The 22,252-nt window shown below is 46.0% G+C and overlaps 1 protein-coding gene across 3 annotated transcripts in view; it reads right to left on the reverse strand.

The window, feature by feature from the left end:
* The window catches only part of LOC144695004 (myopalladin-like), a 383,661-nt gene that overhangs the window by 103,708 nt on the left and 257,701 nt on the right, over positions 1 to 22,252 (reverse strand). For 2 of the 3 annotated variants that reach the window (XM_078565849.1, XM_078565851.1), the window contains exon 11: positions 12,618 to 12,680. The exons of the other annotated variant lie outside the window; for it this stretch is intronic. In XM_078565849.1, coding sequence (XP_078421975.1) covers positions 12,618 to 12,680 — 63 coding nt within the window. The remainder of the gene's footprint in view (positions 1 to 12,617; positions 12,681 to 22,252) is intronic. 3 annotated transcript variants of the gene reach the window in all.

Here is a 22,252-nt window from a genome sequence, read left to right on the forward strand (position 1 = left end):
ATTCCTTTATAATTACCCTTATTTAAGTTTAGTACAGTTGTTTCTCACCCTCAAACTGAATGCTAAATTCTACTATGTTATGGTCACTGTTTCCTATGGGATCTTTTACTTTGAGGTCATTTATTGAACCTGCCTCATTACACATTACCAGATCCAAAAATAGCTAGATTCCTGGTTGGATCCATAACATGTTATTCTAGGAAAATATCCAGAAAACGGTCTATGAATTCTTACTCGTGGCTACCTCTGCCAATTTGATTTTCCCAATCTACACGAAAATTAAAGTCACCCATGATTAATGTACTTCCTTTTTTACATGCCATCATTTTCTCCTGATTTATTCTGTCCTACTGTTAGGGGGCCTATAGACTACTCCCACCAGTGTCTTCTTCCCCTTGTTATTTATTACCTCCACACATATGGATTCTACATCTTCCGATCCAAGATCATTTCTTGCTATCGTACCTATTCCATCTTGAAGTGTTAAGGTCTGGCTGTCCCCACTGTGGAACTCAGGGGTGTTAGAGTCTGAGTGCCAACTGTCAGTGACACTGGAGCTGACCAAGAAGGTGAGCCCTGGCTGCTTAGACTGAGTGCCTTGTGGCTTGAGGTCCATGACTCAGATGTGCCCTGCAAGCTGTCCCTCAGGTGGGGTTGGCCAGGCGGCAATGGCGCTGCAGGTAAAGAGTGGACTAATCCATGCTCCTCTGTCCTTTCAGGAGAAGATGACCTGTAACAACTTTGAAAGGTCGCAGACAGGCAGAGCCCTCCCAAGCCTCCTAATCCTATCCAGATTTGAGCAGGAGGCCTTGGAGCTGGAGAGGCGCTACACACCTTGGTCAACTGGCCACGGAGAGGCTGAGGTGTCAGTTGAAGGTAAGGGTGCAGTGCACAGAGGTGAGAGTTTCGGATGGTGCAAACATTCTTGTGTAGTATTATCATCGATAGGAGCCTTAAAACTGGAGTCCCCAGTGATCACTGAAAGATGACGGCACCCTGATGCAGATCTCCATTGTCTTACCAGGGTGCCTGACATGCACAGTGATGTGTGATAGCTTAAACCAATGACATGTTGTTGTTCTCCCTTAGATTCAGCACGCACTCAATCACAGGACCCTGAAGAGCCACCCCTGATGCCAGAGGACCACCAGGCTTCACATGCACCTGCGTCACAAAGTGCTCTCTGAACCAGGCACCAGCGCACATACCAGCGCTTCAGTGGGCATTTGATCCTCAGCTAGAATGTCAGAGCACAGCGGTGAGGGCACTTCACACTTGCTTGAGGTACAGGCGGAGGCAGAGAGTGCCCACGGTGACGGCAGTCGGAGGACTGCTGGAGGCCAGGACGATGCTGGTTGAAGGCAGATGATGAGCCTCTGGAGTCATCCACTAGGCAGCATATGCTGGATGTCCAGCGGGATGATCTGGCGGAGATCCATGAGGGTATGCATGTAGTGGTCTCTGTTGTGGAGGAGCCCATGCAGAGCATAAGCACTGCATTGACCCTCATGGCCAAGCGCACTGCCTCCTCCGTTGAAAGAGTGGTGGTTCATTCCCAAATGTAAGTTTAAGGCACCATGAGCACAAACAAGACTGGTCACGGGTGATCTTCTGTTGTGTTTATTTTTACTGGTCCGGAAATGAAGACCAGAGAAGGTTATGTAAATTTTTTTAGATTGTCAAAATGAGATAAATTTTGTTTTTGTCGTAATGGCCTGAGTATTCTTCATCTTTTGATTTTTTTGGTGCAGGGTATACCAGTATGTAATGCTGGAAATGAGTGGCTCTAAACTTTTTTGCACTGGCAGTGGGTTCAAGTGAAAGGGTCATTTCAGATATCCAGGATGGAGGCGGCAGCCCTAGCATGCAGTGGAAGCAGATCTTTGGCAGCCTAGTTGAAGTAGCGTTGGATCAAGGAGTCCCTGGTGCCCCTCCTCCCTGAAAGATACAGAGGGCTGCCTCCACGGCCTCAGAGTTCTCATCACCATGCTCCTTTTCTGACTCACAACTGGATTCATCCTCTGTGGCCTGTGGAGCTGCCTCAAGATTTCTTTCATCCAGTGGGTCCCCTCTTGCCAGTGCCAGATTGAGGAGCATGCAGCATGCAACCACTATCAATGGCGCCTGCTCTGAGGGATATTGCAGTGCACCCCTGAACGGTCCAGACATCGGGGAATACATCGATGGATACATCGAGGAAGTGCATTTTGAGAAGACCCATGGTCCTCTCTATTATTGCCCTTGTGGAGACGGGACTCCTATTTTAACGCTGCTCTGTCTCTGTTCTTGGGTGGCGGAGAGGTGTCATAAGTCACCTTTTCAACAGAAAGCCCTTGTCACCCAGCAGCCATCCATCCAGCCCAGCTGGAGCACTAAATAGCCTCAGCACCTTGGGGTATCTGAGGACATAAACATCATGGGAGCTGCCAGGGCACCATGCACAGACTTGCAGAATCTGCGTCCTGTGTTTACACACGATCTGGATGTTCATCGAGTGGAATCCCTTCCTGTTGATGAAGGCACCCAGCTGACCCACTGGCGCCTTGATGGCCATGTGTGTAATTAATTGCACTCTGGATGCAGGGGAACCCAGCAATCACTGAAAAGCCTGTGGCTCACTCAGCCTGGTTGGCCTCATCTGTAAGGAAATGAATAAATATCATTACTCGCCTGAACAGAGCTTCTGTCACCAGCTTGACGCAACTGTGGACAGCTGATTGGGACATTCCACAAAGATCCCCCACTGACGCCTGGAAAGAGCCAGAGGCATAGAGCCACTGGCGTGTGGTTTCCACCCACACAGTTGGAGGTGATCTCAGGCCCAATCATCTGACAAATGACACAGTCTCCCTGGAGAGGCAGAGCCTCCTTCAGCATTGTACCTCAGACATACTGAGGTAGCTGCATCACTGCCTGTAAATCCTGGCAGCAGGATAGTGGCGTCTTCTGCGGCCCCTTCCGCCTTGGACTACCTGCTGGCCTTGCACCCCTTGTGCCTGCGCCTCTCCTCCCCCAGGTCCCTCCCCTGGAAGCTGCATTGGGACACATGGCCTCCTCTCCCTTCTGCCCCTCTCTTCCTCCTCAAAGGAAGTGCCACAATCCCTGTTATCAGGATAACGGAAGGCTGTCTGAAACCTGGAAGCATCCACATGGTCACAATCATCAGGGTCACACCAATGAGTCCTGAAATGAAGCCTAGAAATGCTAACAATGAAGCTCAGAGCTGAGATGAAGCAATCATGTTCAAATAAGCAACCAGCAGCAAACTATCTCCTAAACTCTCCTCACTACTCACACTGGCAATACTGCTGACCCTTTTTATCCCGCCCTTGCATGAGGTTTTGCAAAATGTGGGTTGCCTACCTGCCCGTTTTGCCCGTGAGATGAGCATGAAATCATACGGGCAACCTAAAATCGGGCTCAATTGGGTTTTTAATGGCCTTAAGTGGCCTGTTAATTGATGGCAAGCATGGCTTGACACCTGTGCGCGCCCGCCAACCTGAAGATTGCAAGCGTGCCGGATGACATCGGGAAGGTCGTCCGACGTCTTCTTGTGCTATTTAATGCCCAATTGGGTTGGGTGCACGCCCGCCTGCGCGGTGTAAAATTCTGCCCGATGTCTTTTATTTCTCTCATTTTGCCTCTTATTATCGCACTTCTGTCATTTAACCAGCTGTTTTCCTGATTCCTCGATCAGCATCTTTTTAAATAGTGTTCATTTGGACTATTCTCCAGCTGTGACAAAGAGTTTCCATACTTGAAATGTTAACTTCCATGTTTCGTCCACTGATGCCGTGTGAGCCGCTAAGCGTTTGCAGCATCTTCTATTTTGGTTTTTGGTATTTAAGGGTTACTGTTATGTAGAGAAGAAAAGTTACCTTTCTAATAAAAGAGAATTTCTGGTCTAAGATAAAAGCAAAAAACTGCGGATGCTGGAAATCCAAAACAAAAATAAAAATGCAAATACCTGGAAAAACTCAGCAGGTCTGGCAGCATCTGCAGAGAGGAATACAGTTAATGTTTCGAGTCCGTATGACTCTTCAACAGAACTAAGGTAAAATAGAAGAGGTGAAATATAAGCTGGTTTAAGGGGGGGGTGGGACAGGTAGAGCTGGATAGAGGGCCAGTGATAGGTGGAGATAGCCAAAAGATGTCATAGACAAAAGGACAAAGGGGTGTTGAAGGTGGTGATATTATCTAAGGAATGTGCTAATTAAGGGTAGAAAGCAGGACAAGCAAGGTACAGATAGCCCTAGTGGGGGTGGGGTGGGGTGAAGGGAAGGGATCGAAATAGGCTAAAAGGTAGAGATAAAACAATGGATGGAAATACATTTAAAAATAATGGAAATAGGTGGAAAAAGAAAAATCTATATAAATTATTGGAAAAAAGGGGGATCGGAAAGGGGGTGGGGATGGAGGAGAGAGTTCATGATCTAAAATTGTTGAACTCAATATTCAGTCCGGAAGGCTGTAAAGTGCCTAGTCGGAAGATGAGGTGCTGTTCCTCCAGTTTGCGTTGAGCTTCACTGGAACAATGCAGCAGGCCAAGGACGGACATGTGGGCATGAGAGCAGGGTGGAGTGTTGAAATGGCAAGCGAATTTCTGGTCTGTTTGTTTACTGCACCTCATACGGCATTTACAAGAGGTGGTAAACCAGTTATATAATGGTTTCCTATAGTGCTGTATAAAACTAAAATGACTGCTCAGAGATTTGTTTGCATCATTCGACCAGAAACATTTGATCAAGAATAAGTCAAATTAAAGGAATTTGAAAGGGTTGGGTGGATTTTAAATGCTATTTCAGCGGTCAATGTCTCAGACAGGAATGTAGGTTGTGACTGATGTGCCAATAGTATCAATATGAAAGAATGTTGGGTTGTTCCAACATCTGTGAACTAACCACTGGAATCATACAGCTATTTGTCCTCAGACTTCCTGTGTAAACAAGATGCCATGCAAGAAGAAGATTGATACTGCCTATACCATCCACCAACAATGGGCAGTACAAGTTGGGAGACGGCCATTTCCAGAGATACTTAAGATCATAAGTAGCGCCTTAAGACATTTTTCTGACAGTCATTGCAGGTTTTCCACCTTAATGGTTTGAAATCAAATCAATTGCTGTTCTGGGTTAAATGCATCTCCCTTTAAAGCTATTGCCTTAGGCCCTTGAAAAATAATCTCCATATCCACTTTCCCACCTCCAAATCAGTAAGCTGCCTATGGAAAACTCATTTTGCCCTGGTAGCTCAGCACTCACATAATTATAAAGGTCAGGATTTTTACCTTGTTGGGCGGGCCCAGGAGCGGTCACAAGGCCGACTGCTGCCCGCAATTGGGCCCCAACATCAATTTCATGCTGGCTGGCCAATTAATGCCTCGCCAGCGTGAAACGCGTGCTGCAGCACTCAGTGCTGCTGGGGTGGGAGCGGGAGTAGGGCGAGTGCGGAAGTTTGTGCAATGAAAACTCCCTGAGGCACAGAGCTGCCTCAGGGAACTGAAGATTTAAAAACACAAAAATAAAACATTTACCATTGCTAAAAACATATGAGCAGGGACATGTTATGAATGAAATTTAAAAGTTTTTATTTAATTTTTATTTGCTGTTGGAAACTTCATCCCGCCCGTGGATGAGGTTTCCTAAAAAATCCAAAGGCCGTTTGGCCTTTTTGCCTGCCCGCCGACCGTAAGGTTGGGCGGGCAGCAAAACATTTCAGTCAATTATTACTTTAATGGCCTTAGTAGGCCTGTTAATTGTCGGCGGATGTGCTGCTGACTCCTGCGCATGCCCGCCAACTGAAATATCATCCGTCATTTTATGCTCAAGCGGGTCGGGCACGTGACTGCCTGCTCAACTCAAATTTCTGCCTAAGATCACGAAAAATGAGCCAATTTTTCCAGATGGTTACTGTGCTCGCTTCAACACCACCTCCCCATTTACTTTTCAAAGGAAAATCACTCCCAATGTAAGCCTTTAAATACTTCTTATTTATTAATCATATTATGAATAATGCTAACAGTGGACAGAATTTTCTGCACTTTGAAACATTTCAGGCATTGGGGCAATTTCTGCATCCTGACATTACGACGGGGGAAATCTTGTGGGAGGCGGCCAATTTACCGGTCACCTCCATGGTTGCTGTCCAATTAAGGACAACGGGCAGGTTCCCGAGACCGGAGGCCCAGTCACAGGGCCCGCAGCATTTGACCAACGGCAGCCCAACCAGGAGGGTTGGGCACTGCTGAGGCAGGTAAGTGACCAAAATGGAGGTGAGCTTGGAACCTTGCCTGAGGGCAAGCCCCTTTACAGGAATGGTCATGGCTCAGACTCCGTTCTTTGCAATTGTGCAGCTTCATAACAGGACCAGTGAGATGAGGGGCTGATGGCTCTTTGGCCTGTAGCCAGGAGGTCAATACCCAAACCCAGTTGCTGGCAACCTCCGACTCAGTGGGCGGGGTGGTGGTCGAAAGCCAGAAGAATCCCAGCAGCCTTAGGAACTTGGACCTAAGCAAATTGAACCAAATTGCTTACCTGCTGCATGAGTAGCTGCTGCCATTTGTATCCCACCCTCTGCAAGATAGTTCAGAGGTGGGTACATATCTTGGAGCCAACATGTGACTTTTGCAGTTTGCTTCTGGTCCCATCTCTGAACCTGCCTCCATAAGGCCAGGAAGATTCCGCCGAGTAATCTAGCTGAGGTCGAACCAGTACTTCGTAAAGGTTCACCATAACTTATTTGCTTTTGTACTCTATTTCTTACTTATAAAACTCAGAATCTCACAAGCTCTTTTAACCACTTTCTCAACCTGTGTATCAACTTTGTATCTAATCTGCAACTGTCCCTTTTATTCCATGAGTCCCAACTTTGCTGGAAAGCCTATTATGTGGCACTTCATCAAATATCTTTTGGGGGTCCATTTGGACCACATCAACTCATTCTCCCATCAACCTTCTCTGCTGCCTCATCAAAAAACTCTATCAAACTGGTTAAACATGATATGTCTTTAACAAATCCATCCTGGCTTTCCCTAATTGATCTACACTTGTCCAATTGATTGTTAACTTTGTCCCGCATTAACATTTCTATAAGCTTTCCCACCATTGAGGTTAAATTGATTGGCCTGTGGTTGCTAAATTTATCTTCATATCCTTTTCTGAACAAGGGTACAACATATGCAATTCTCCAGTCCTCTGGCATCACCAATTGCAGAAGAATCACAACAAACCACCCCCCCACCTCCCAGATTCACAACCGTGATTTGAAAGGGAATTGTTTTACATAATATAATAAATTTTATATCTTACAGAACTATGGTAACTTTGATTGAACTCACTTAATTTACCTCAGCATTATTGACATATTTCTTATGATGACTTGGTTGGAGAAAATTTTGCAAACATGTGAAAGGGAGCTCAGTAGAGCACATACCTCTGCGACACTGAGTTAACTCAATGTTATTACAATTATGCAGCTTTCTTGAGGCTTTTCCCTGCCTGTTTGATGCCGGCAAGTGTTTATTTGACTTTTTAAATGAATTTTTTAAAATTTAGGTTATACTCTAGCCCTTTCCTAGAACTTACATTTATTTAAGGATGCATTTACACTGCACTCAGTGTCTCGAGAGTGATTGCTCCTTTAGATTTGAGATTCTGAGCAGTGTCTCACTTGGTGTGAGTGTGGGCTGAGTTGAGGCAGCATCCCTCAAACACAGTTACTCCAAATTGTTTCCCTGTTCATTGAGGCTTCTGCTGGGACAGTGAGACCTCTTTTTCATGACTTTTCATTGAATTTCCAAAATTATCTACCTTGCTGGCAAAGTTGCAGCTCTGTCCTCATAAAACATGTTCACACTGCAGTCCAGCACCTATAGGTTGCACATGAATAGCTCTAGTGAAATTCAGTAATCTCAATCTCTATTAATTCATCAATTTCAGTACTACAGCACTGTGGACACCATTTCACAGTGATACTAAAATTGATGTGCAAGTGCACTAAAAGTGATTCCAATTATCCATACAAAAAGCTTAGACATGTCTCTTTTTTTAGCAACACTCAAGTTCTGTACTATCAAACGACTATCTATATAAAGCTCAAAGACAAGAAAAAACCATTCTAATGAACTAGATGGCCTTCCTGCTAGCAGAGACACAACTGTGATGTTGCTGCGATCTATGAAGGCTTAGTTCCTAGTTCGCTTTAATTTATTACATGATAGATTTCTCTCCAAATATAAGAAAGATTTACTGTCATCTGCAGATTTTTAAATATCTGATTTAATTCATCCTAGAATTATCTAGAAATTGCAATATGGAAGTACTCAGTCCATCTTGCTGTTTCATCTTCCAGCCTCCTAATCCCATGTGCTCACCATGTTCACATATCCTTTTAACTCCATTTCTTCAATAATTGAATGTGGTATTGTGATAACGCATTCCTCAGCTTCACAACTCTCTGTATAAAAACATTTTTCTTACTCTCTGTCCTAAATCTCTTACGTTTAACCTTAAAACTATGTCCTATTGTTCTAGACTCTCAATCACTGGAAACAACTGTTTCTATCTACTCTTTGCATTCATTCATAAACTTAAACATTTTTCCCAAATACCCTTTACCTTCCTCTGTTCCAATAAAAATAATCCCCAATTAAACCTGTCTTCATATCTGTATTTCCTTATGCCAGGCAGCATCTGAGGGCTGAATCTTTGGCTTGGCGAATGGGGGCGGGGCTTGCTCGCCGAGGCGTAAAATGACGTGTGGTGATGTCGGGCGTGCGCGAAAGAGCATACTCCCGACTCAGGCAACCCCCACCCCACCAGCACAGGGAGCGCAGAGCGCTTCCGGGTGTGCATCACGCTTGGTGGGCCTTATTTGGCCCACCCACGTAAAATGGCGGTGCAGACCCGATCGGGGGCACCAATAGGGTCCACGCCCGCCTGTACCCGCCCGACAGGCAGAAAATGTAACATACTGTTACATAGAGCAGGATTTTTACCTTGTCGGGCAGGCACGGCGGGTGGGCACAGGAGTGGTCACGAAACCGTCTGCCATCTGTGATCGGGCCCCGACCGCGATTTCACGCTGGCTGGCCAATTAACGGCCAGTCAGCGTGAATTGTGCGCTGCAACATTGAGCGCTGCCGGGGTGGGGGTGGAAGGAAGGCGAGCGTGGACGTTTGCGCATGCATGCATGTGCACACACTGATAACTCCCTGAAGGCACAGAGCTGCCTCAGGGAGCTGAAGATTTTTAAAAACATAAATAAAGAATTTGAAAATGTAAAAAAAGTCCCCCCATGTGACTCTATCACATGAGCAGGGACATGTTACAAATGAGATTTCAGCATTTTAATTTTATTTTTAATTCCTGTTGGAAACCTGATCCCGCCCATGGATGAGGTTTCATAAAAAATCCAAAGGTCGCTTGGCCTTTTCGCCCGACCGCCGACCGAACGTTTGGACGGGCAGCGAAAAATTAGATTTAATTAGTTGATTAAGGTCCTTAATAGGCCTCTTAATTGTTGGCGGCTGCGCTGCTGCCTCCCGCATGCATCCGCCGAGTGAAATATTGTGAGAATGCGCAATGACATTGGGACGCTTGCCCGGCTTCATCACGCACTATTTTACTCTCGTTCGGGTCAGGCACACGCCCTTCCAACTAGAGAAAAATTCCGCCCATAGACCATTACAGTACAGTTACAGTACAGAAACAGACCATTTGGCATGACAATGTTTATACTCCATACAAGTCTCCTCCCGCTCTTCTTCATCTAGCCCCATTAGAATATCCTTCTATTCTTTTCTCCCTCCTGTGTTTATCTAGCTTTCTCTTAAATGTCCAGCCAACCCTCCCCTCCCCAAAAAGGAGTCCGAGTTACTTTGATGACATGCACATATTTTTATATGCATGTTGTAGTCTCGAGCTATGAATATTGATGGTAGAGGCTCCAATTTTCTTTCCATCACTCTTTCTGTGGGTGGCGGGCCAGACTACAGTTAGAACTCGCTCCCACAGAATGAAAATTCGAAGACTTGGCACAGTTTCTCCCGAGTAGGGTTTGTGGAGTTGGGTATTTTCCCAAGTCTGCTGACCAGGAATCTCTTCCACTGTTACTGCCTGCTATTGGTGTGTGTCGGAAGGATTTACAAGTGGATTCTCAACCTGTTTCGACACGTTATGAACTAGGCCATCAAGTTCTAGAGTGGGGCTTAATTCCGGAATTTCTGGCTCAGAGGCAGGGATGCTACCCACTGTGCCACAAAACCTCCCATGCTTAGCTATATTGAATTTAATTTACCAATTTAATACCCATTTAAAAGCTTATTAACGTCTTCCTATATTTTGCTGCAGTCCTCCTTTGTATTAACTGCCCTCCCCAGTTTGGTGTCATCTACAGATTTTGAAATTGTGTTTCCAATTCCCAAGCCCAAATCATTTATATAAATGGTTAGTAATGGTGGTCCCAGTAGTGATTCTTGTGGAACACCACTTCCCAACTTTTGCCAATCTGAGTAACTATCTTTAGCACCTACCCTATTTTGTAGCCAGCTTGCTATCTATTCTGCTACTTGTCCACTGACACCACATATTCCAAACCTAGAGCCAAATTTTCACTCCCAAATTGGGAGTGCAGAATTGGAAAAATACCCAACTCCACAAATCCTACTCGGGAGAAAATGCATCAAGTCTTCGAATTTTTATTCTGTGGGAGCGAGTTCTAACTGTAGTCTGGCCAGCCACCCACAGAAAGAGTGTGGAGGCAGCCACAGGATTTGCCGGGTGCCAAGGTGAGCTGTTTAGAAAGCCCACCTTGGTGCTCTGGGACTTTGTCCCAGTTACAATAAAACAAAAAACAGCCCTCACTCCTCACACTCCAAACATTTGCCATACCCCATCCATGCGACCTCATGCCACCTGCCCACCCTGATGGCCCCTCATACCCTCCATGCCAACCTATGACACTCTACCAACCCCATGGCCCTTTATCACCTCTATGCCAACTTAGTACCAACTCATGCCAACCCATGGCACCCCACTCATCCCCATGACCCTTTATTGCCCCTATGTAAAATCACCCAGTATCCACCGTGGGCAGCTCTGGAGCCATGGTGAGGTAAATTTTTTTTTTAAATTAACTATCTATTGCCGCCTCGGGGTTCACCATCCAATTAGGGGCGGCAGGCAGATTGAGGAGGAGGGAGAGCCAATCAGCATGCCAAGAGTCTTCACATTGGCTGGAGGGTTTGTGTGCTGCTGAGCCAAAATGGCTGCCTGAAAAGACTGAGAGAACCTTCTGCCTGCGATTCCCTCAGGCTTGCCATTTGCACCATGAAATGATTAGATCGCATTTTTTTCTCATGTTGCTCCGACATCCTGTTGTTGTGTAGCCACCTCCTCTGAGTAGCCAAGATTCTGATACAATGTGGCACTATCAAAATTCCACTGCTGTTGGAAATTTTCTGTTAATTGTCTATTTAATAATCTTAATTGGTACTGACGGGCAGGTGGACATCACTGTATCGAAGCTGCACTGGGAAAAGCAGGAGACAGGACCACAGTGGGGAACCAGAAGGATGCACTTCTTCCAATTCTTCTCATTCACCTGCCTCCAAACCCACCCCAAAGGCCTGATAAAATTTCCCCTAGTCTATCTAGTATTACAGTATCAGTTAGTGTGCTGTAGACACAAATATTAATCAGGCGATTGATGGATCAGTTTGCATGGCCAGCATTTTTCTCTTTTTCCCATTGAGTAGCATAGCACATTAGCCCATTGCTGAATTGCCCAAAGTACAGAGTGGATGGTGTTATTGATGGCTGCTATAAGCTCAAACTAAAGCCCAATAAGACCCTGCTGCAATATATATGCAGGAGATGCATGAAAGAGCTGTATTGTTGTGTGAGGGTTTGGTAAGGCTGAGTACTAAATGTGGGGCTGATTGAGAGGGGTATTTACTCAGTGCACGGTTCTCTTGAAAAGAGTTACTTTTCCAAGTTCCTTAAAGTACATAGTCTTCATCCATTTCTGTTCTTCAGAGCTGCAGTACTATATACAACGTTTAACTAGCCACTACCTCCTGCCAAGTATGGCAAACTTATGGGAAGGGTGATCTCAAACCTCATGCAGCCATCACAGGTATGTCCACACACTGCACTTATACTTTCAACAACCTGATGCCTCACCTGAGTTCAGCCACACTAGCTGATCCAGTAATCAAGCGCCATGTGTGTAGGAATTATTTACAAAATCACTGAAAATAATGAGGAAGGAGAATGCCAGTGGAAACTTCAGGAAGTGGCAAGGATGTTTAAAGGTGTCAGTGGGAGCTGAAAATGGGGGAAGAGTCCCAACCTGAAGTGGGAGGAGGAATTAAGTGGGCAAAAGTGCTTTTGCTTTTGTGCAGTAAGAGTGGGTTTAAGGATTTTGTACCTATGGTAAAGTTGAATAAGGGGTGCCTCCATGAACTGGGGGAGTGAGTTCTCCATAATTTGGAGGAAAGGCCTGTGCACCAATGTTTGTGGGAGCAAGAGGGCTTTATCATTTGAAAAAATGGGCACAATTTTAAAAGAAATTTTATCATTGATTCACCAGCCACCAACCATTGCTGGCATACTTACCATATAATTTTCTTCCATTCTAGATTTATCTTCTTATACGTTTTACCTGCTACGTCCTTTTCCCTGATAAAGGCAGACAAATATTTAACAAGTCAAAAAGCAGAAAACTGCAGATGCTGGAAATCTAAAATAAAAACAGAAAATGCTGGAAAAAAATTTCAGTCTCTAACTTTTCCCAGTTCTGATGAAAGGTCACAAACTTGAAACGTTAACTCTGTTTCTGTCTCTACCCAGATGCTGCTTAGCATGCTGAGTTTTTTCCAGAAATTTCTGTTTTAATTTTAAATATTTAACAAGTTCTGTCTGACCTTTCCAGAAGCCAGAAAAAGTTGTTTTTCCTTACAAAGCCCCACCTGCACACTTCAGCACACTCCCGACACCTCAAGTAATGTGTTTGGGGAACACTTACTAATCATTAAATAACCTGATCTTGAGAACTATGGGAAGGACAGCTCAATGCCCTCATTTTTCACATTGCTCATGAGGAGCAGCAGTGACATCGCTACTGTGATCGGGCCTCAGAATCACCCCATACATCTAAACTAGCTGGTAGCTGTTTCAGCACATCAGTTTACCATGCTCCATCAATGATAAATGATGAGGAGCTGAGCAATGGGTCTAGGAAAATTTATTCAGAGCTCATTAAATTCAAGATCTCAAAAATAATTGTACCAGTCCAATTGTAAGAGTCCATTACACAACAAAGTCTGTATACCTTTAAATGTACAGGTTTCTGCTGTTTCCTATTTAGAGTGAAATTAAGAGCATGTTTTTTGGAAGGTAAAGCAGGCTTAAGGGGCTGAATGGCTTACTCCTATTCTTGTGAGAACGCTTCTGCTTTTCTTCAAAATGTGTCACGGGCTCTTTAACATCCACCTGAAAGAGCTTTGATTTAATGTCCTATCTGAAAGATGGCACTTACAGCACTCTCTCAGAATTGCACTAAAGTGTCAGCCTAGATTGTTTTTTCTTTATTCTTTCATGGGATGTGGGTGATGTTGCCCATCCCTAACTGCCTTTAAACTGACTTTTCTAGTTTATTTCAGAGAGCAGTTAAGAGTCAGGTAGACCAGACAAGGTAATGATGGCAGATTTCCTTCCCTAAAGGATATTAGTGAACCAGATGGGTTTTTACAACAATCGCTTATAGTTTCATGGTCACCATTAGTGACACTAGCTTTATATTCCAGATTTATTAACCTGAATTCAAATTCCACCAGCTGCCATGGTGGGATTTGTGTTTCTGGAGTATTAGCCTGGGTCTCTGGATTACTAGTCCAGCAACATTACCACTATGCCACCTTCTCCTGCTGTGTCCCTGCAGCAGGAAATAAATTCACAACCTTCTGACTCAGAAGACAGCATGTTACCACTGGGTAAAATTTAGTCTTTAAAAATCTACTCCATCTCCAAGCTAATTTATTTTACAGATTTCACCATGTATAATACAGAAAAGTGTAATGGGGGTTTGCATGAGGCCATACATGCTTCACAAAATTATCTAAACATAGTTTTGCGAATTATCTGGCACGATGAATTGTGACCAAATAAAGGCAGCAATTGCGACAGTGAGTGTATTATCTACTGAATCTATTTGGACATTTTGCTACAGTTAATGTGTCCTTCAGGGATTAAACTTCTGGTCCATCGTGATTATGATTGCTTACATGGTGTGTTCCCAGTCTAAACCAGTGGAGATACTGAGCAGACACAGGATACTGCTCCACTGAGAGTACAAGTTAACTCCTCCTACACTTTCTAAAATCTATAGAGCTGTGAGGACATAATGGTTGAGGAGAAGTTTGTCTGCTCAATATGAAAAGCATAAAGGTGTTAGGTTTGAGGTACAAGTAAATAGGCTGGATCTAACATTTGCATTTTCATATAAGTTGACAGTTTGTTTGAATATCAAAGGAAAATCAGAGGTAACAAGGAGCATGTCTGCATCTTGCAGGAGTTCCATAGGTAAATAGAAGTGGGGATATTATATTTTACTGGCCCAAAAGCAAAGACAAGATAGAAACATGAAATATCTTATATTTGGAATAATTTGAGTTTCAACGAGGTGGGAGAACAATGGAATCTGAGATGAAAAGGGAAAAAAAGTATTTTGGAGTTATCATGGAGAGCTTAGGATAGAGCTGTTTTGAGCTGCGGTGGCTGGAGCAAAAAGCAGTTTTATTCTTAAATTTGGGTTTCCACAGCAGGCTGGCAGAGAGTTACAGGTCACGTGGTATGTTTTTATTAATGCCACAGCAGTTTGCCTTGGGTAATATTACTGGATTTCTATAGTTAAACATCTATAAGGGAGTGTTGCCTGGAAAGTGTTTACTTGTGGGTCTGGCCAAGTAGAGTCTTTTTTTGGAGAATGTTCTAAAACAATTAACAACTTTCTAAATCAAACAACCCACAACATTCTTAAAAAAAAACCCAGATTTGGATCCGATCCCTGGAATTTTTAAAGGATTTTGTTAACATTGGGAGATAGGGCAGATTGGGTTCTTTTTTAGAATGTTGTGGGTTGTTTGATTTAAAAAGTTGTTAACTGTTTTAGAATGTTGTGGATTGTCTCGGCTGCCGTGGTGCATTTTGTCACAACTGTCAAAATGTGAGCAGAGTTTTCAGAGCAGGTTGTTGGATATGGATTGGCCTGCTGCTTCCTCAGAGAGATGGAGGCTCTTAACAAAAAAAATTATCTTTTCAGCTTTGTAATTACAGAAAATATCAAGACAAAGCAGAAGAAAGTGAAGCCAACATAAATTTGATCTTTGGCAGTCAGCCAGCAAAGGAAGTCAAATGCACTGAGGCCATGCAATACACACATTAAACCATTCGCCACAAATTACCTCAAGACAAACCAAGCCCCTTGAAGAATATGCTCTGCTGAGTTCTGTGCAGCAGTTAATTGTTGCTTGGTACATTTAAATAGGCTGTTCAGTTGGGCTGTTGTGAAATTTTTGAAATTTTATTTTCTAAAGTTTGTTGGGTTAATTTTGAATTGAAGATTTAGAAGCCACAATTTGATATTTTAAAAACTTAGAGAAATCAAAATTAATTCTGGGGACACAGTTTCAAAATAAGGAATCTCCCATTTAAGATGGAGATGAGGAGGAATTTCTTCTCCCAGATGGTCGTTAGTGTTTTGAACTTTGTTCCCCAGAAAGCAGTGGAGGCTGGGTCATTGAATATATTCGAGGCTGAGTTAGACAGATTTTTGATTGACAAACGGTTAAGGAGGCAGGCAGGAAAGCGGGGTTAAGGCCACAATCTGATCAACCATGATCTTATTAATGGCAAAGCAAGATTGAGGGGTTCTCCTAATTTTTACATTCTTAGGCCTGAACTTCCATGATCAGAGTTGGATTGCTACTCTGCTCCTAGTTTCTTACCTCAAAATCCTTTTGTTCCTCCTTGCTCAGATATTAATGACAATTAATCAACCTCAAATAAAAGAATTCTATCAGCTGCATAAAGAAATTATATAGGAATCATATTATTAAATAACTTTAATTACAAAACCACATTCCATGTATTATTTTTCTCTTCCCCTTAGATTCTGCCAAATCATATAACAAGAGGTTTATGATCTACTCACTGATGCCTAAACTGAGGCTGAGGGTGGAATAGTCCCAGATTTGCGGTAGCGGGCGTGAAAAAAGACATTTTACCTACTGACCGTAATGGCGGTTTTCACGCCATACCATCCCCTTCCTGCTGCGCCCCACCTCATTAATAATGCATTCACAAGAAGATGCCAGATCGCTGGTGGGCGGTCTCAGATTGGCCAGCCGCGCTTTGAACTCAGTGCTTCTTTGCTCTGGGCACAGATTTAAAATGCAACAGGGTGCAGCCTACTTCATAGGCAGAGTTTTTCACTGAGCGGGTGGGCGCGCACCCAACCCGCTCGAGTGCAAAATAGCGTGTGATGACTTTGGGCTAGTGTCCAAATGTCATTGCGCACTCATGCGGTTTTTCAGTCAGCAGGCGTGCGTGGGAGTCAGAGCTGCGCCCGCCATCAATTACGAGGCCAGTTAAGACCATTAAAAAGGCAATTAAGCTAGATTTTACGTTGCCTGTGCGATTTCACACTCATCGCACAGGCAAAATGGGCAGGTGGGCAGCCGACAATTTGCTAAACTTCATCCAAGGGTGGGATAAAAAGGGTCAGCAGCATTGCCAGTGTGAGTAGTGAGGAATTTTGGAGATAGTTTGCTGCTGGTTGCTTATTGGTACTCGGCAGCTTCATCTCTGTTCGGGGCTTCATCCTTAGCATTTCTAGCCTTCATGTCAGGACTTCTGGGTATCTCCAAGGACCCCGGAGGACTCAGATCGTGTCGACCCTTCCAGGTATTAGACAGCCTTCTGTTACCCTGGTAATGGGGATTGTGGTCTCCACTGATGGCGCCTCCTCTGAGGAAGAAGAAAGGGTCAGAAGGGAGAGGAGCCCAGGTGTCCCAATGCAGCTTCCAGGGAAGGGACCTGTGGGAGGAGAGGCGCAGGCATAAGGGGCGCTGGGCCAGCAGGTAGTCCAAGGCGGAAGGGGCCGCAGAAGACACCACTATCCTGCTGCCAGGGTTTACAGGCGGTGATGCAGCTACCTCAATATAGGCTGAAGGAGGCTCCGCATCTCAAGGGAGACAGTGACCTCCATTTGCCAGATGATTGGGCCTGAGGTCAGTTCCATGCCAGAGGCTCTGAAGGTCACAGTGGCCCTCAACTTCTCTGCTTCTGGCTCTTTCCAGGGCTCAATGGGGGATCCGTGTTAAGTCTCCCAATCAGCTGTCCAGCGTTGTGTCAAGCTGGTGACAGAAGCTCTGTTCAGGCAAGTACTGACAGTTATTCTTTATCGTATGGACGAGGCCTGTCAGGCTGAGCGAGCCAGATGCTTTGCAGCAATTGCTGGGCTCCCCCTGTGTCCAGGATGCCATTGACTGCACACGTGGCCATCAAGGCACCAACGGGCAGCCGGGTGCCTTCATCAACAGGAAGGGCTTCCACTCCATAAACGTGCAGATAGTGTGTGACCACAGGATGCATATTCTGCAAGTCTGTGCAAGGTACCCAGGCAGCTCCCATGACACTTAGATCTTGAGACACTCCAAGGTTCCAAGTGTCTTCAGTGCTCCAGCCCGACTGGATGGGTGGCTGCTGGGTGACAAGGGCTATCCATTGAAAAGGGGACTTATGACATCTCTCCGTCACCCAAGAACAGAGGCAGAGCAGCGTTACAATAGGAGCCATGCCTCCACAAGGGCAGTGGTAGAGAGGACCATAGGTCTTCTGAAGATGCGCTTCTGATGCCTGGATTGTTCAAGGGGTGCACTACAATACCCCCTCCCCCCCCACCCCCGAGAGGTGTTGCATGCTGCACTCTCCATAATCTGGCGCTGGAAAGGGGAGACCCAATGAAGGAAGAGGATCTTGACGCAGCTGCTCAGGCCACAGATGATGAATCCAGTAGTGAGTCAGAAGAGAAGCATGGTGAGGAGAATGCTGAGGGCATGGAGGCAGACCTCAGTAACCTCTGGGGAGGCGGGGACACCAGGGATGCCTTGATCCAAATCTCCTTCAGCAAAGCTGCCAAAGATCTGCTTCCACCTTATGCCAGGGTTGCCACCTCCATCCCGGGTGTCTGAAATGACCCTTTCATTTGAACCCAAAGTCCACTCAATGCCTGTGCAATAAAGTATCGAGCCACTTGGGTCCAGCCTTACATATTGGCGTGCCCTGCACCAGAAAAAAAATGAAGCATACTCAGGCCATCCAACCAAAGCAAATTTAATGTTCTTGTCACATTGAACGCATAACGACATTACCATTACCGGTGTTGATGTCCACAACAGCAGACATATAAACCAAACTAAATGATCAGAAAATCACCCGTGAACTGTCCCTCTTGTGCTCATGGTGCCTTTAACTTACGCTTCCGAATGTGACGTCTTGGTGCCCATTCTCGCTGGCACCAGCATTGGAGACAGCCTGCTGACTCTGCTGTCTTGTTGGTCTTGATGATCTTGGCATTCGTCCTCTCGCGAGTGGAGCCTGTGCTGGCCCCAAATGGGAGAGGCCAGTGCCACAGCTGGCATCTTCCCAGTCATCGCAGCCTCATCAGATGCCATGGTCACTGGTGGAGTGGCAGAGGAGCTGCTGTCGTCATCCAGGGCACCCTGAGAGGAGCCCGCAGAGACGACAAGCAGCTTGTGTGCCAACGTGAGGTTGCTCTGGACCTCCCTGCTCACCATTGATGGACGGATACCTAGCTGGGATTCTGGGTGCCTCATTCATCTCCTATACTGGCACTGACCACCTGAAGTTATTGCTTGTGAGAGCTTGCAGGTCTGACGGATATCCCAAGAACCCCTGATTCTGTTCCTGGAGCTGCCTCTCCATGAGTCACCACTCAATGGAGGAGGCAGTGCGCTCAGCCATGACAGTCAACGCAGTACTCATGCTCCGCATGGAATCCTCCACAACAGAGACCATGGCACGCAAACCCTCATGGATCTCTACCAAATCCTCCCGCACATCCTGCTGGATATCCAGCATCTGCCTCCTAATAGACGACTCCAGAGGCTCATCATCTACCTTCAACTCAGCATCATCCTGGTCCCCAGCAGTACTCCGACTGTTGGCGCCCTGGGCACTCCCTGCCTCTGCCTGTACCTCAAGTAAGTGTGAGGTGCTCTCACCAATGTGCACCGACATCCTAGCCGGTGATCTAACGCCTAATGAGGTGCTGGTATCTGCGCTGGTCCCTGATTCAGAGAGTGGGTGTGGTGCAGGTGCAAATGAAGCCCAATGGTCCTCCGGGGTCAGGGGTGGCCTTTCGGGGTCCAGAGGGCGAGTGTGTGCTGGTGAATCTAATGGAGAAAAAGGGCATGTCATTAGTTAAAGCCATCACACTGTCATTGTGCATGCCAGGCACCCTGGTGAGATAATGGAGATGTGAATCATGGTGCCATCGTCTTTCAATGATCAAGGGGGACTCCAGGTTTGAGGTTCCCATCAATGAAGGGAGTACACCAGAAGGGTTGCACAATCCTAAACTCTCACCTCTGTGCACCGCACTCTTACCTCCATCTGGCAACCCCGCCTCGCCACTTCTGGTTTCACGTGGAGCGTGCCGACTCTCTAGCTCTAGTGTGTTCTGCTCGAATCTGATGAGCAGCAGCAGGTTGGGCGAGCCTCTGCCTGTACGTAACCTCTTTGATTGGTTATGGCTCATCTTCTCCTGACAGGACAGAGAATCATTGATTAGTCTCTACCTGCTGCGTCATTGCAGCCTAGCCAACCCCAGCTGAGGAACACCTCGAAGGGCACAGCCAAGTCGCAGCCCTTAAGCCGCAAGGCACTCAGTCCAAGCAGCCAGGGCTCAGCCCCTTGGCCAGCTCCAGCGTCATTTACAGTTGACACTCAGACTCTAGCACCCCTGAGGTCCACGAGGAGACGGCGGCACCGTAACACTTCTGCACACTGATCCATGCTAATACAGTACTCACCCTTCCTGAGCGCAGCGGGTCATTGAAACACTTCCAGCACTTCACCCATGTGTGCCGCACCACGTCATGGCCGCAACCTCCTCCCATGCCCTCTTTATGCGGTGTGGCGGCCTCCTCCTCCCATCTCTGGGGACAAGGGTGTCCCTCCGAGCAGCCACCTCCTCCAGGTGGATGGCAAGGCATTCATCCAAAAAGCAGGGTGCCGAGTGCCGACCCGACCTGCCCTCCCACCTGGCGTCTCCAGCCACACATGACTCCATCATATTAGGTAGCGAGAGATGTTCTTCCATGGCAGCCTTCAAGAGTCTGCATGTGCTGTTTTAAAACCGGCTGCTAGGTTGCCATTGGACCCGGCAGCCGACAGGCCCCCACCCCTGACCAGCCCTTCCCGACCACTGGGGAGCCGCGTTTTACGCTAGGTGGGCCTTAATTGGCCTGCCAGCGTGAAATCGCATCAGGGTCCAATCGCGGCCAGCAGCCTGTTTCCCGGCCGATCCCACGCCTGCCAACCACATCTGCCCGCCAACTGAAAATTCTGCCCCATGTCTACAGGGCAGGCTGTTCCATGCAACAGATGGCCCTGAAAACAACGCTAATGGTAGTGGAAGGCCGCCGAGCTGTCCTCTACCCCGCTCTGGCCATGGAACATCCACCAGAGTCACCAATCTGACCTGGGAGGCGATTGCGCCAATGGAATACAGAGTAGGTCAGCCATCAAGTGCAGGAAGAGGATGATTCAAAGACATTTACAGCACAGAAGGAGGCCATTCGGCCCATTGTGTCTGCGCCGTTGAACAAAGATCTAATGACACTAATCACATTTTCCAGCACGTGGCCCATAGCCCTGGAGACTATTGCAACGTAAGTGAATATCTAAATACTTCTTAAATGTTACGAGAGCTTCTGACTCAACCAACCTTTCAGGCAGTGAGTTCCAGACTCCCACCATCCTCTGGATGAAAAAAATTCTCCTCAACTCCCCTCTTAGCCTTCTACCTCTTACCTTAAATCTGTGCCCCCTGATTATTGATCCCTCTACTAATGGAAAAAGTGTCTTCCTATCCACCCTATCTATGCCCCTCATAATCTTATACACCTCTATAAGGTCCCCTCTCAACCTTCGTAGCTCCAATGGAAAGAACCCAAGCCTATCCAATCTTTCCTCCTAGCTCAGACCCACCAGCCCAGGCAACATCCTGGTAAATCTCCTCTGCACCCTCTCCAGTGCAAACACATCCTTCCTATAATGTGGTGACCAGAATTGCAAGCAGAAATCCAATTGTGGCCTAACCACCATTTTATACAGTTCCAGCATAACAACCCTGCTCTTGCATTCTACATGTCGGCTAATAAAGGCAAGTATCCCATATGCCTTCTTAACCACCTTATCTACTTGCCCTGCCTGTGGCCAGAGAGGATTTGAAAATTACTGTCAGGGCCCCTGAACAGCCTGAGATATATTTCATTCGGACCTGTGGATTTATCCACTTTTAAGGCCTCTAAACCTGTTAGTGCCTCCTCTCTCTCTATGTTAATTTCCTCTAATATTTCACAGTCCTCCACCCTGATGTCTATATCTGCATTGTCCTTTTCCATTGTGAAGACTGACACAAAGTATCCATTAAGGACTGTACCCACGTCTTCCAGGTCTGCACACAGATTACCACTATGGTCCTGAATTGGCCATGCTCTTTCCCTAGTTATCCTCTTGCTCTTTATATATTTTTAAAACCCCTTTAGGTTTTCCTTTATTCTATCCACCAATGCTTTCTCATGCACTCTTTTAGCTTTCCTAATTTTCTTTTTAAGTTCCCCCTTGCACTTTTTATTCTCCTCTAGGACTCTGACGTATTGAGCTCTCGGTATCTGCCATAAACTTCTCCTTTTTTTCTTAATCCTAACCTTTATGTCCCTTTTTACTTTGTCTTTACGGGAACATATTTGCCCTGTACTCTCGCTATTTCCTCCTTGAATGCCTCCCATTACTCTAGCACAGTTTTATCTGCAAGTAGCTGCTTCCAGTCCACTTGGGCCAAATCATATCTCACCTTAGTAAAATTAGCCTTTCCCCAGTTTAGAACTTTTATTCCCAGCCCAACCTTATCCTTTTCCACAATTATTCTAAATCTAACTGAG

This window comes from Cetorhinus maximus, chromosome 20 (genome assembly GCF_964194155.1).
Source record: "Cetorhinus maximus chromosome 20, sCetMax3.hap1.1, whole genome shotgun sequence".
Classification (NCBI taxonomy): Eukaryota; Metazoa; Chordata; class Chondrichthyes; order Lamniformes; family Cetorhinidae; genus Cetorhinus; species Cetorhinus maximus.